Raw genomic sequence first — 16,162 nt, forward strand, 5'->3', positions numbered from 1 at the left:
ACAAGGATAATGGTTCATAAATTACATAAATAACTGTCTCTCTGATGACAATAATAAAAATAATACACAAAAAATTGGATGCACGTACCTGTAATTCAAACATGTGTAGCTCCTAGTTGTGCCACCTCTAAGTACTGCAACTATATCCATTGTTGGCCACTCATATATTATGATGTCAGGGTTAGTTCCTTTCTCACCAACAGCAAAATGTGGGTTGCACGGGCTTTTCTGAAATAAATTACACTTTTAGCAGAAATATAATAGGTAGAGTGATACACGGCAAGTAAGTACATTCATATTAACTGAACTAGAAACAATTAGGTAGCATAGAGCACCTTTATACATTACAACAGTGATTCCTTGTTGCATTTATTACATGAGACATTGAAAGTGCTAAGAAGCCACCCTCGTTCAAGACCACTAAACCATGACTCACAGGTCACAGCGTCTTCTATGCTGCCATATATATATATATATATATATATATATATATATATATATATATATATATATATATATATATTATAGCAATGATAATCCAAATATTTTGCTCAAGAGAGAATACTGACATTGTGCACTAGTACACTGGGCCACATATGTCTTGGTATTATTAATTAGCAACCTACATAAATTAGTACATTATGAGCCCACAACAGACTAGCCATAGTAATGCCATGATCAGTTGGTCGTTGGTCCTGAGTACTGATCGTTAAAAATCAGCACCATTCGGAATACTGCATGTCAACTGTGCACCATATCAGATTTCCGCCCCCCTCCCCCTCTGTGACCGCAAAGTCGTGACACTGTGATTGCCTCACAAAGTGGTGTTGCTTTATCTGTGTGAGCGGACGATCAACTTGATTAATAACAGTATTTATGTTTATATTTAAATGCACTGTTGAATATGACACACCATCACAAAAGTTTGATAAATGATTTAAATGACAGTTTTCTCCTACTAACTGTGTTGTATTACAACAGCTTTAATTAACTGAGTGTTCCTAGTTAAAAATAAATATCACAATTGAATATGCCCATCATCACGGTAATGTGAATTCCTGAATCCTTATCATTTCTGTGCTAAATTTATACTGTAGTAGCTAATTGGTACAAGTTGTGCACATACTAAGTTGACAGCATAGGAAGACAAACAATAAGACATTCCTCCTCTTACACCCCCTAACCCCACAGTGGCTACACTACTTATCCCTCTACCACCCTCTCTCCTCCCCTCTCCCCCCCCCCCCCACCCCTTCCTTCCCCCAGAGGTAAGTGGCCAATTTTACTTAGCTCAAGCCTGAATTCGCCAAAGTTAGTTCAAACGAACCATATCTTAAAATATTATTGTATCTGTAAATATTTTTGTTTATTACTGAACAGAAAAACTACAATCTTAATTCTTAATGTTGGAAGCCATTTTTGAATCAGGCTGTTAGTCGCTAGATGTATATTATTATAAAACAAGGATGAGAACTGTGCCACATAAATAATTGATTTGGTCCACAAACTGCAATTTGATGACCACTGCTTCAAACGAATGAGACTAGGTGATGTGTGGAAGGAGGCAAGACGAAAGCACCTTTACACCCATGAAGTTATCTTTAAACCATTGAGGTACAATTTGGGAGCCAATGGATAAGATTAAAACCTTATGGTCAGTTGTGAAGGAAGTGTCTGGTCAGCAGCACAAGGTCGACGATATAAAGTCAGTTCGCAGTAAAAATATTTATGTTACTCATAAATCAGATATATGTACAGTGTTTAACAATCATTTTCTGAGCATTGCTGGTGAATTAAATAAAAATTTAGTTTCTACAGGGAATCATATAACTCTCTCGGCAAATGCCTTTCTGAAAAAAATGGTTCAAATGGCTCTGAGCACTATGGGACTCAACTGCAGTGGTCATCAGTTCCCTAGAACTTAGAACTACTTAAACCTAACTAACCTAAGGACAACACACACATCCATGCCCGAGGCAGGATTCGAACCTGCGATGCCTTTCTGAGATTGATGACTGAAATACTCCTCTGTGATACAGACAAGGGGTAGATTGAGCTAATAATAAAATCACTGATGACTAAGGACTCACATGGGTATAATGGAGTGCCTAGTAGAATATTAAAGTACTGTGCTGCACATGTCAGCCCGTATTTAGCCATGTTTGTAAATTTTCCCTTTAGGAATGGACGGTTCCCTGGACGATTAAAGTACTCAGTAGTAAAGCCACTTTATAAAAAGGGAGAAACAGATAATGTAGACAATTTTAGACCTATTTCTATGCCATCAGTGTTTGCTAATGTTGTTGAAAAGGCTGTGCATCTACGGACAACTGATCATTTTATATCACATAATTTGCTATCAAATGTACAGTTCAGCTTTAGAAGTCATTTAACAACTGAAAATGCTATATTCTCTTTTCCCTGTGAGGCACTAGATGGGTTAAACAAAAGGTTTCAAAAGTTAGGCGCATTTTTTGTTTTAACTAAGGCATTTGATTGTGTTGATCAGAAAATATTGCTCCTGAAGTTGGACCATTATGGAATATGGGAAGTAGAGCTCACAATTGGTTCACCTCTTACTTTAGCAACAGATAGCAAAGAGTCATTCCAGGGATCAGTGTTGGGGCCACTTCTGTTCCTTATTTATATAAATGATATGCCCTCTAGTATTACGGGTAACTCTAAAATATTTCTGTTTGCTGATGACACTAGCTTGGTAGTAAAGGATGTTGTGAGCAACACTGACTCGGTTTCAAATAGTGGAGTTCATGACGTAAGTTCATGGGCCTGTAGAAAATAAACTAACACTAAATCACAGTAAGACTCAGTTTTTACAGTTTCTAACACACATTTAAAAAAAAAAAAAAATAAAAAAAAAAAACAATGTATTAATTTCACAGAATGGGCATATGATTAGTGAAACTGAACAGTTCAAATTTCTAGGTGTTCAGATAGATAGTAAACTGTAGTGGAAAGCCCACATTCAGGATCTTGTTCAAAGACTTAATGCTGCCATTTTTGCTATTCTAATGGTATCTGAAGTAACAGATTATTCGAAACGAAAATTAGTCTACTTTGCTTATTTTATTTCAATTATGTTGTACAGTCTTATATTTTGAAGTAAGTCTACCCATTCTAAAAGGATATTTTTGGCTCAGAAATGGGTGGTTTGGGCTATAATTGGTGTAAGTTTACAAGTCTCTTGTTGACCTCTGTTCACTAGTCTAGGTATTTTGACATTGGTCTCTCAATATATATATTCCTTACTGTCATTTCTTGTTAACAATATTAGCTTATTCCCAAGAATAATCAGCTTCCGCTCAGTTAATACCCAGCATAAATCAAACCTGTGTTTGGATTGGGCTTCCTTCACTCTTATGCAGAAAGTTGTGCAGTCTACTACTGCATCCATTTTCAATAAGCTACCTCAAGAATCCAAAAATCTTTGAAGTAATCCATGCGCTTCCAAATCAAAACTGAAGAGTTTCCTCATAGGTCACTCCTTCTGAGTTCCTTCAAAAATTAAGCTGATTCTTGTGGCATTGTTGATTGTATTTACTTAAACTTATGGCTTGATTTTCTTTGTGTTCAAAACATTTTATTTTTATCTGTTATTACCTTTAGATTGTAATTTCATATACTGACATGTTCCATGAACTTGCAGATTTGCTCCTCAATTTGGTCCTACGGAACTTGATGTGTAAATAAATAAATAAATGGATGGTTCATCATTTCACTGAAAGTACAAGTCACTTGCAGAGTGACATAAGCAAATGTAAGGATGCACAACTAATCTGTAGTTCACCACTGAGGAACATCAGATGTATTAATGGCCCTACTTCATCCCATAATACCATCCTACACACAGTAATGCCTCAGTCGACAGCCTCAGCAATACCCTGTAAGTAAACAGGTTGTATTTCCTCATTCTGTATCAGTCTGTTCCCCGCAGCACATGGCAGGCACAGGTACAGGAGTGGACTTGTGGTTTCTGCATGCGATAGCAAGCAAGTACTGACTGTTATCTAGGAAGGAACTGATGTGTCATTTTCTACACTATAACCCCTGTCTGCTGTTACCATCAACACATGTTGCTCATGATAGTAAATTCTAGTTACTGCAGTTTCTCCTTAACGGAAACATACACATACCCTTGACACAACAGAAGCCATCACACATTTGGTTTTAATCGCAAGACTTAGTGGGGCAGATCTCTCCGCATGTCTGAATGCAAGTAGAATCTTGGTGTATAAGTGTCAAGAGAGAAGTTCATGGACACATTCTTATCCTCCACAACTCCAACTCAGGAGCGAAACGTGCAAGATTCTGCATGTAAATGGTGAAACCCACACACAAGTATGTGCATTAGTATGTGGACATTCGTCCATTCTACAATATTGTGTGGAATTTGCACTGTGAATACATCAGTTGTGAAAACAAACTGAACATCTATTATTATTGCTGCTACAGCTGTGTGGACTGGATCAGCAAAAAAAAAAAAAAAAAATAAAATAAATAAAAAAAATATATATATATATATATATATATATGGTACTTGGGTTACCAAGTGCAAGTACTGTTACAGCCAAACTTCTTTGAATAAAGAATTACAAGACAGTTACCCATGTGACTATCAAAACTATGTAAGATTGGACAGTGAAACATCTGATATTATTATTGGGTACTGTCAAAGAGTACTTACCTCAATTGTATCCTCATTGGCCTCTTCATTATCGTCTTGGTCAGTACCATTTTCACCATCCTCACTGTTAACAAGATCTTTATCCAAATTTACAGAAACATTCATGTTAGAACAGCTTGCACTTGGCAGCTCTTGATCCATGGTAGATAAAAGCATATATACGAGGGTGTTCTTAGAAGTAATGCCTCAGAATTTTTTTATTCTGTTCTCAATATCAACTGAGATATTACATGTTATGCATATTACTTGGTCGAACTTCTCACTTTACTGATGCAAGCTGCAACCCTCTGCCACTACAGGGCTCTGAACTGTAGGGTGTAACAGGCAGTGAGCAACATAATTATGTTGGTGTATGAGGAACGGCATACTGTAACTGAGTTTCTAACTGCAGAAAAATTCATTCACACATGGAGCATCCTCTCCTTCAGCATGACAATACCAGACCACACACAAGTGGTGTGACATTTGTAACAATCCTATCATCTTCTATATAGGCCCGACTTTGCCCCATCCAATTTTCATGGGTTTCTAAAACTTAAAACAGATCTTTGAGGACTTTACTTTGAGAGAGATGAAGCAGTGCAAGCAGAGGTGAGCTTGTGGCTCCATAAACAAAGTCAAACATTTTACAATGAAGTATCAAACATGTCTCTCATTGTGAGAAATGTGTCCATCACCAGTGTGACTATGTTAGGAAATAAATAAGTAGGCATGAATAACAATGGTGTAGAATGTTAATAAAATTTGTTTTAAAACTTTAAGAAGTTTTACGTAAGCAATTTGGAGGCATTACTTTTCAGCATGCCTTCATATATGAAATAGCCTCACAATCTGAATTTCCACAAGCACCGTTGCTCTCTGCTTATATTTGTAAAACTTTGTCACAAAGTCCTTTGTCCAGCAATGGGAACCTACTATGACCATGCCATGTACTGTACATTACTGTAGGAAACTGAGAAGAGTTTTTGGGAGATTGTACAACATCCTGCACAAGAAACCACATGCCATATGTTGACACATTCCTGTCACACACACTGAACATCTAAATGTGCCAGCGTGCAGGTATGAGGTATATCTGACCAGCAGCTCATCTGCACACCTGTCTGTTTTATGAGGCTGTGTCCACATGGACATTCTTGCATGCCGAAATTCTCACTATAAATCATGTGGTTAGGAGTGTCTGTATGAGACCCAACAATGGTATGTGAAAAGCCCAAGTGGATGCATCACCTCAAAGATGGAATGCACAACTATCTCTAACTCAACTGTTTGCCAGTACTTAATCACAAGCAGAAATGTCAGTCAGGGTATAATTTCGAGAGTTAATATATGATAGGTCAACATTTCACATAATTAATGAGGGCTTAACAGATATTTTCAAGTGATAACAAAGATAATTAATGTAAGTTACGTTAAACTATAGCTCACACACACTGACTGACTAGTGGCTGTACTGTTAGACAAGTGGATGCAAACTAACTGAAAATTACACAATAATACATGATTGTTTACGAGATCACTCCTGGAGACTGACTGACTTTGTACAAGATGCCTATTTATAGAAATACTAAGCTACTCCACTTTAGATGTTGACGTAAAAGATGTGAAACTTAAAAGGCACAAAGAAACAATAGACAGTGAAGTAAGTTGGTTCAACTAAGAGCTTTACAATTAAAAAATGGGAAAATTATTGGCAGGTGTACTGTTTCGTGTGAGACCCATTTAATGCCCAAGGTGATTCCCAAAGTTCACCCAAAAGTTTTGTAAAACTGAAATCGTCTACTTTGAATAAAAATAAGGGAAGTGAGAGCTCATACAGAAAGATATAGGTGTTCATTCTTTCGGCGCGCTATACGAGATTGGAATAATAGAGAATTGTGAAGGTGGTTCAATGAACCCTCTGCCAGGCACTTACATGTGATTTGCAGAGTATCGATGTAGATGTAGATGTAGATTAACAAACTAACAAATTATCTTCATAAAACAGAAAAATCAATTGTACAAAATTGTGGCACTGATTTTTTGAAAAAAAATTACCCATTTTAATCTTTGAACATTCTGAAACATGTGAATTTTGAACACAAATAACTTTTGAAAAATAAGGTTTTTGGAAAAATAAAGTTTATCCATAATAACTAAATATACTATTATCATTAGTAGCCTGAAAACTGTCCTGTGAATAACAAAGTTTTATGACCTACAACATGAATAACAAATTAAGTTATCTTTCATAATATTGTCATTATTCCATCCTGGATTTCCCAGTGTTTGAAGTTAGCTATTTTGTGTCTCAGAATTGGTATTAAGATAAATAGGATGGTTCCACATAGCTCTGTTACACGTTCCTCACCTCTCGGGCAACCTACATTGTCATTTGTAAAAGCTTTTGGGCAACTGCAACATTCACAGTTAGGAACCATGGTGACACTTGGAAAAGGTGGGAAAGGTGACAAAATATTTGAAAAAAAAGTGATAAATAGTTTTTAAATAAACAGATAAGGCACAGATCAATTGTTTTCATTTTTGATACTCTCTTAAAGGGCCAGTTAAGACCATGATAAATTTCTCATTATAAATTTCTGGATGGGGTGAAGCATAGAAATATTGTTTGTCTTTTTGGCTTCATGCAGAAGTATGTGTGTGTTTGAGTTGGGCACCAGTAGGGCCAGTTTTTCCTTCATACAAATTTACTAACTGTTCATTGGTAATCTGATAGTGGTAATTGTAATCTACAACCAAAATCTACATCACATTTTTACAACTAATGGCACTGTACTCTTCAGCAAACAAAATATTTTTGGATTGCTGTTTCTTACGAATCTTAGCAAAAAAAGGAGTAATTATACTAGATTTCTCTTCTCAAGAGGTTTCTGAACTGATTCCACTTCCATTTCTTTCATTGTTTCTTCTGTTTTCATGGCTGTGCACCCTCATACATACCCTGGGCCTATTTTACTGTCTTTACATAAATTTTACTGTCTTTACATAATTTTCTCAGTCAGTCATCAGCTTGAGAAGAAAGATCTCATGCCTCCTTAGAGAGTTAGTGTTCTTTTTTCTTTTCTTCCAGAGCAGCTGTCTCATAGTCAACTGATTTTTTCATGTCATTGATCTTTTCAATCTCCTCTTTGGTTTTGTTACTGTTTTGCTTTCCTCTATGTCAAGTATTCTGTTCCTTTCATGTTCCTGCTCATAAGCAGTATAATTTGCATGTGCTTGCTCTCCATACCTAATGAGCTGCAAGTCTTGTCCCAAAGCATCACTCACTGTCAAAGCACTGTTTAAATCTTTCAGTCATTCCTGCCTTGTCTCCTTCTGTGTGTGCTTCAAAATGTAATAACTTCTCTCTTTGTCCACATTTCCATGGGACAAAGTAAGAGCAGCCTTAACAAGTTCTGAAACATCTGGATACTTTAACTCTGTGGATGATGAGACTTTATTTGAAAGGTGCTGCTGCCAGCAACTGTCAATACCTTTACTACCTAACTCAGTCATCTCTTTTAAACAGTAGAACCTACCACTGGTCTAACAAGTAATACTGCCAGGCATCGGACAGCATCATTTTTGCAACCTTCAACATGTCACTGCAGGTTCTACTCTTTATTCTTTCTTTGAGGTCCAAAAAGAGAACACTTTTCAATGGTGCAGGAAACAGATTATCCCATGCAAAGGGTTAATTGTGAGGAAATTCATAAATACTCTCACTTTTGTTCAAAGCAGAAACTTTCAAATCATGAGCCAAAAGGATTTGAAGTAAATTTTCTTTTCCTGTGGACAACTTTTGATTCAAAGGTGTTTGGCTTTGAAAACATTGTGTGAATTTACTGAATAGCTCTGCAGATGAAATTGGAAAATGATATTCTGCTTTCATTGGAGGTTATTTAAAGTAGTATTCACAATGACACTGCAGGACATGGATTGAAGAGTAGTAGAATTCTTTTTTAGATAAATATGCTTAAGAAAGTAAAATCAAATACCACCCCACTTCCTAAGTCATGTTGGCTGAAGGTCCTAAAGCAAGTTACCCTGTGGTTGTTCACTTCAAAAACTAGATTCTAGTTCAACTGCACTTCATGAATACATCTGCATTGTGAAATTGGTCTGACATTGAATGTGAGTATGTATTGTGTGTATATTACCAACATGTGAATTGACTGCTGCCTAACTGAGAATTAGCAGTGCATTTTTAATAGGCCTGGCTTAAAAATGAACCTGTTAGCTCAAAACCAGTTGCCAACATAATAAAACACTAATGTTATGAAATTACAATAGAAAATTTATGCTATTCTAGTTGCTGGTCATCTCCTGACTTCATATTGGAAATATGTAGAAAAGTTTATTTTCAAAACTAAACAGACTATCACAGCAGCATTTTTTTTACTGAAGCAAAAATAGAATCCGGAACAAACACAGAAGCAATTCTAATACAGGAAATTTTGACACTGATAACAATCAATGGAAACCCCAGGTTGGAATATCAACAATACTAGGAAAAGGATAGATTGCTACTCATCATAAAGATGGCATGTTGAGTTGCAGGAAGGTGCAATGAACAGACTGTTACACATTCTCTTCAGAACAGGAAACGCATGCACATTCATCCACACAAGCAAGCACACCTCACACATGACCACCATCTCCAGCAGCTTGGACCAGAAGCCCGGTCCAAACTACCGGACATAGCGGCCCATGTGTGTGAGGTGCACTTGCTTGTGTAAATGTGTGTGTGTTTTCTTTTCTCAAGAAGGCTTTGGCCGAAAGCTAAATGTGTAACAGTCTTTTTGTTGTGCCTGTCTGCAACTCAATGTATCATCTTTACAGTGAGTAGCAATCTGCCCTTTTCCTACTATTGCTGACACTAATAACAGCTGTACAAAATATAAAAAACAGTCAATAAAAATCCAAAATGAACAATCTATCTCAAATTTCAGAAGCCCCTCAGGTTAGATTTTATCTACTTTCATCACTGAAGCATTCCAAAATGTTAAATGAAGTAACATGAGCACAGAAACTTGGAAACAAAAGTAAATAAATTGTTTCCTTCCTAAAAGAGAAAAATAGGTTGAAAAATATGTCAAAAATTTAAACAGGTGACAACATCAAAAAAAATGTGACTAAAAGTGAGAAAGGGACTGACTCCTCACCATGCACATTATAATGTCCACACAATAAACTTATCTCCAACTAACAACTTTATTGTGTTTCTTGAAAATATCAAATATTTTATGAAAAAATTAAAATACAATACAAAATATAAAACTGTGCTTTATGAGTTCAACCTCAACAAAAATATACAATGAACTTACAGAAATGTTATTACGAGGTGCCCCTAGGAGTGTTAAGACCACTGCTATTCCTAATGCCAGTATTTATAAATAAACTAATTCATTTACTAGTAGTAAGTGCAGACAACTCCCAACCATTTAATTAAATTATAAAATGAATCTAAAGCGAAGCAAAGAAGGTAACAGCAGAATCAGTAGGAAAATGGTTTAGTAACTGTTTGTTATGAAAGTTATGGGAAGAATGAAAGCGACTTAGAATTATATAAGAAAGAAAGAAGAAATCAGCAATGAGTTAGCAGGCAATAAATTCAACCAAAATAATTAATTGCAACTGTTTCAGTGCTTCTCTCCTTTTCAAAGAATGAACTGGAAACTTTTTTCCACGTGGGAGCTTGTTGCTCAAAATGAATTCCTTGCAAGAATCAAACTGTATTTAATGGCTAGAAACTTTTTTTTCCATACCACAACTTGTTGATTTTAACCAATTGTCATTTTCATACATTCCTTGTAAGTAACATTTACTGGTATTCAAACCAATATTTATGATAACTTATGCTACTATGGTCATTATAGAGACACTGGTTTTTGTCTGTATTTTTCAACATGTTTTTGGGTATACCAGAACCTGAAATTGTCCATATGGCCCAAACTGACTGATTGTGATACAGAAAATAGAGACCAAAAGAATTAAGAAAGTTAAAATAAATATTCTGTAGCAGACACTTACATGTATATAATTTATTTACATACAGTTAACAGATACTAAAATAACAGAGAATTTGTAGAATAGCAGACTTTGCCACTGAGATGAATAAGATGACTGTCCTTAGGGAATTCTTTTAATATAGAACAAACAGTGAATGGACTTGGTAATGGTCAAACATAACTAAAAACAAATTGGTTATATTTTACCAAACAATAAATGAAATTGTACAGGATGTAATGAACCTAAAAAAAACTTTAGGATTTCAGAGTATCATGGACCCACAAGGAAGTGGAGAAAAATACATATCAAGCTAAAAGCAACATCTGCCACAGATTCAGAAACAGATACTGTCATACGACTTTATGTTTGACCTCTGCTTAAGACAGTGTTACTACTCAGGGCACATATTCTTTGAAAGCACTGATGATGGCTGTTAATCAGTTGAAATCGATTTCCAAAAGTAAATAAAGAAAACATGATTTTGCGACTGGTTCCTGCTTATTTGGTAATTTTACTGTCACATAAAATCTGGAATCGAAAACCACTGACAAATGTAAGATTTCATCAAGAACTAACACTTCACACTGCAATCATATTTAGTTAGCACAAATGATGGTCTATGTGGGGTTACACAACTGCCGCTATGGAGAAAGTTCTCATTTATAGATACATAGTAATAATAACATTTCATTAAAAATTAGGTCCCATAACCTTCGAGAAATTACAAATTTTAAATGATAAATAATCCCAAGAGGTGGGGATTGAACTGGTAACACAACTCATCAGTGACTATAACTATACCCCACAGTGTATGACATACCACATACAGGATTGTTCCCCCTCCCTCAGAATTTACGATAGCTACCTAGATCTAGATCCAGTCTGTGGTCCTTCAGATGATGTGTGGATTGTTGATTCTTACTGATGTGATTGTTCTTGTAAATGATATTTGATTCTGAATTCTACACAACATAATCCAAATACAATTGGTATAATCCTCCAAAGGTCAGCACTGTCATTGTGTGAATGGATATAAGAGCACATCAGGCATTCAGCCATGCTTTTGAGAGAGTCTAGTCAGGATCCTAGTAAACGGCTAAAATGATTGGTTGTGTCATTAAGTATAAAATTTATAATAACTTAATGTATATTACTAGCATCTACTTCTACTTGGACAGTATAGCCCAGCAATGGTTCAAAAACAGACAAACTTCAGGTGGAAATCAAGAAGTCATTTAGCCAAAGGACACAGAAGAACAGATCCCCACATCGTGGGGAGAAGACACAGTCACACAGATACAATGTTTTAGGACTGTTTCAAACAGTGAACCTGAATGTGATGGAAGCTGACAATTTTCACACCTAATAAAGGGTGGCACAGGGTCAACATCGAGCACTTATTTCGAAGGATGCCACCGCAACAGAGGATTTCATCAACTGGTGCCAGCACCCAAGGAGGCAACACAGCCAGAAAAATTATGTCAAAAGATGTTTGACAGACTTCCAGATTTCACACAATGGCAGCCATGAAAGATTGTCACGATCTTGCATCGCCAATACAGCAAATAGTAAGAGAAGAGAAAGGAGGATTTTCGACTTCTGTTAATGTCAAATACATATAGCAGGAAGTTGAAGCAAATAATGATGAGTCAAGCCACAATGAAGTAGCACACTTAAATTAAAAAAGAGGCCCAGTGTTCATTGTCACTGATCATTAGAACACAGATCAACATGATGAATTGATTTGTTCCACAACCATTAGACAAAATCCAAGGTTCTAACTGATACGGACGCAGTTGGTTCCAATGCAACATGAAAGCTGCACATAAAGCAGACATGTGGAGAACAGAGGACAGCATGCTGATATGTTTCCACTGTGAACACACTGGACATGAAACACACTAATGTAAAGAAAGCAACAACTCTTACAATGCAAGGCAACAAGCAAAAGGGCAATTTTAAGGACATGAGGCAATTGTAGATTACCAGACACAACATGCTGGGCATACGCCAGTGCCACACCCTGGACAAGATTGCTTCCAAAGCATCACAGTCGGTTCCTGTCATCACAAAGGCATTTCAAACAATCAGTCACCAAATCTGGTAAACTAAATGAAGAAACCATCTATGGAGCTAATGTCATCACAGATGAAGTTCCTTCATGGACAAGTTGCCAAGATGTCAACACCACCATCGATGACCAAAATATCTAGACAACACATTATTCTAGGGCATTTTGTCTGTAATATTGAAAGTTTATCATCACCAGATGAAGAACACTATGTTCCCAGATTCAATGGCTGTTGTGCTGAAAACTGGAGCATACACCCAGTTGACAGGAACCGGTATTGAGAGAGTAATGATCAAAGAAAAATTGAGCCCTTAAAATTTGTCATTTTACAAGAATGAAGCCTTAAGGTAACTTTCGATGGGACTACATAATAAGTAACAGTTTGTGGAAAACTGGAGTTCCTGACTGATGTTCTCCAATATGTTCGTGCAACAACTACTCTGGGTGACCGTCTACCATTAAAGACACACTTATCCCATCATCACCAACAATACAAGTTCTAGTCAATAGTCTCGCACTCAGTTCAATCATGAAGCTCTAGGCAAATGTGTCACTAATTGCTATGAACAGCCACAAATCACAACTATATGTATATAAAGACAGCAGCACAAATACAGGAAGGCCAAGGCCAGTGACACTGATGGAAAACCAGAGTACACCACCAACACTGACTAACACTGGAGAATTCTACCATCCTGTTGTTAACAGAGCCAAAGGCCTTGTTGCAGTGGTAACACCAATTCCTGTCAGATCACCAACATTAAGCACTGTCGAGCTGGGCTAGTTCTTAGATGGGCGACGATCCAGTCTGCCAAGCACTGTTGGCAAGCAGGTTGCACTCAGATCTCTTGTGAGGCAAATTGAGGAACTAATTGATTGAAAAGTAGCGGCTCCAGTTTGGTAAACTGGCATATGGCCAGGAGATCCATGAGCTGACCATACGCCCCTCCACATCTGCATCCCGTGACTCCTGTGGGCTGAGGATGATATAGTGGCCAGTCGATACCATTGATCTGTTCGGACAGAGTTGAACTTTTTTCTTTTTCTTTTATTATCATCGTATCTAGAGAGATGAAGAACATAGATGTCCATTTTGCAATAACAATAGAAATGATGATGTAATGGCAGATCAGGTATACATCCAATTTGAAGTATGAAGGAATAATTTCTGAAAAATGCTGCAATTATTATACTTTTCAAAATACAAAAATCGTAGACCTATCAGCTTCATCTCACTGAACTTATCATCAGACTTTCGAATTTCAATAAAGCAAAGGAACATGCAAGCTTTACAAGTGGATGCAGCACAATGGACCATTTATAAGTAGTGAACAACATTGTAGAATGGAGTAAAGAGTATGAATTACCATTTTGTCTGGGTTCATAGATTTAAGAATGCTTTGGAGTCTATTTCAACTAAATCTATAACAACAGCTCTCAAGAAACAGGTTACTGAGGCAAACTTTGATACTGTATTGAAGTATACTAAATTAATGCTATGGCTTCCTTTAGACTTCACCAAAATACCGAGAAATTCAGAATTGAATGACTAGTCACGCAAGCACATTCCATAACATCAAAACAATTACTAGTAGTTCTACAGGAAGTTTTCAGGTCCTTTCGTAGGGAAAACAGAGAAGTAGTGTTTGTTACTGGATCACATATAAGCCACGTTTTGTTTTTCTACATATGCATCTACTCTATGCCCTGAAAACTAATGAGAAGTGCACAACAGAGGGTATTTCCTATTTTCAGATGAAGCTGTACTGTTTGCTGCTTGTGTAAATTTTAACAATCAATTGAAGAACTTCATACAGGTGCTTGAAAATGGGCCTAAAAATATGTACAGTGTTTATCAAAAAGAATCATCCAATTTTTTTTAAAAAATCGTAACTATTATGTTATTTGAGATGTTTGCATGAACAACATAGTGTTGTAAAGTGTAAACTCTCGAATTTTACATGGTTCCTGTTAGGTAGCAGCAGTGTGCGCCCACTTCGGTTCTAGTAAAAATGGTGTTGGGACAACAGAAAGCATTTTGAATTCTACATTTTGTGCAATGTGGAGCAGTAATAACTGTTCAGCATGACTTTAGTACTAGGTATGGTGTGGCTTCTCCTACAACACAGAGCATTTGATGATGGCATCAACAATTGCGTGAAACAGATGTTTGCATAAATGCAAATAGCCATCCTCGAGTGTCTGATACAGACATTGAATACATCCGCCATAGTTTCAGAAGGAGTCTGCAGAAATCCGTTCACCATGCAGCTCGATAGCTCAACATGCCTCTGATGTCCATCTGGTGTGTGTTGCCTCAATGTTTAAACATGAAACCATACAAAATTGAGCTACTGCAAGTTCACATAAAGGTAACAAACAACAATGTGTGGAGTTCCGTAATTTCTTTCTTGGCAAGATGGAGGATGACTTTTCTTCCATGCTTAGTGTTTAGTGACAAGGCAACATTAAATTTAAATTAAAAGGTGAGCCATCATAGTGTGGCAATATGTGGTATGGAGCAACCACATGAAGCTGTACAACATGAGATGGACTCTCTAAAATTTAATGTGTTTTGTGCAGTTTTACCGGAAAAGAAGTATGGTCCATTTTGCTTTGCCAAGAACACTGTTACACGTAGCACAATCTCAATATGCTTAAGGACTTTCTTTCCCCACGGTTGGAAACTGATTCAAACAACTTCATTTAGCAACAGGATGGGGCTCCGCCATACTGGCATCTGGAAGTGTGGGAATTTTTAAATCGAAGGAATACTGGACGATTGACCGGTTGCACTGCACCAAATAATTTAGCTTTACATTACTGGCTTCTAAGGTCAACGGACCTGACTGTATGTGATTTATTTCTTGTGGGGATTTATGAAAGACTCTGTTTATGCGCCTCCATTACCACCAACAATTAATGAAGTCACGTAACAACAGCTGTGGAAGCTGTAGCTCAAGACATGCTCAAGGGGGCAGTATTGAACACCTATGAAAAGGTGTGAAAAAAATATTTTTCAAGTTTCCCGTTCATCAAAAAACTAAATTCTCTGCATATGTTTATTGGTTTCAGTAATATAGACCTGCCAAACTGAATGATTATTTTTGATAAACTCTGTATTATAATAAGATTAAAATCATATATAATCAACATACTAGAATGAAAACAGTGAAAATTAACAATGAAGTCAGAACAACCGACAAGTTTTATGATCATGGTAGTTGAAAATAGTGACTGGACAGACAGAAAATGCAATAAAAAAGAACTAAAAACAACTTGTAGCACCTTTAGTAAACTTAAACAGGTTTTAAAAATCAAGCATTTCATATATCTGAAGAAGAAAGTTTACAGTCAGTGTGTATTACCAGTTCTGAAGTACAGTTGTGAAACAAGAA

The 16,162-nt window shown here is 36.5% G+C and overlaps 1 protein-coding gene across 1 annotated transcript in view; it reads right to left on the bottom strand.

Annotated features, from left to right (window-relative positions):
• The window catches only part of LOC126278856 (cilia- and flagella-associated protein 44-like), a 577,958-nt gene that overhangs the window by 494,589 nt on the left and 67,207 nt on the right, over positions 1-16,162 (bottom strand). The window contains exon 3 of the mRNA XM_049979132.1: positions 89-228. Within this exon, the coding sequence (XP_049835089.1) occupies positions 89-228 (140 nt within the window). The remainder of the gene's footprint in view (positions 1-88; positions 229-16,162) is intronic.

The sequence above is a fragment of the Schistocerca gregaria genome, chromosome 6 (assembly GCF_023897955.1).
Source record: "Schistocerca gregaria isolate iqSchGreg1 chromosome 6, iqSchGreg1.2, whole genome shotgun sequence".
Lineage (NCBI taxonomy): Eukaryota > Metazoa > Arthropoda > Insecta > Orthoptera > Acrididae > Schistocerca > Schistocerca gregaria.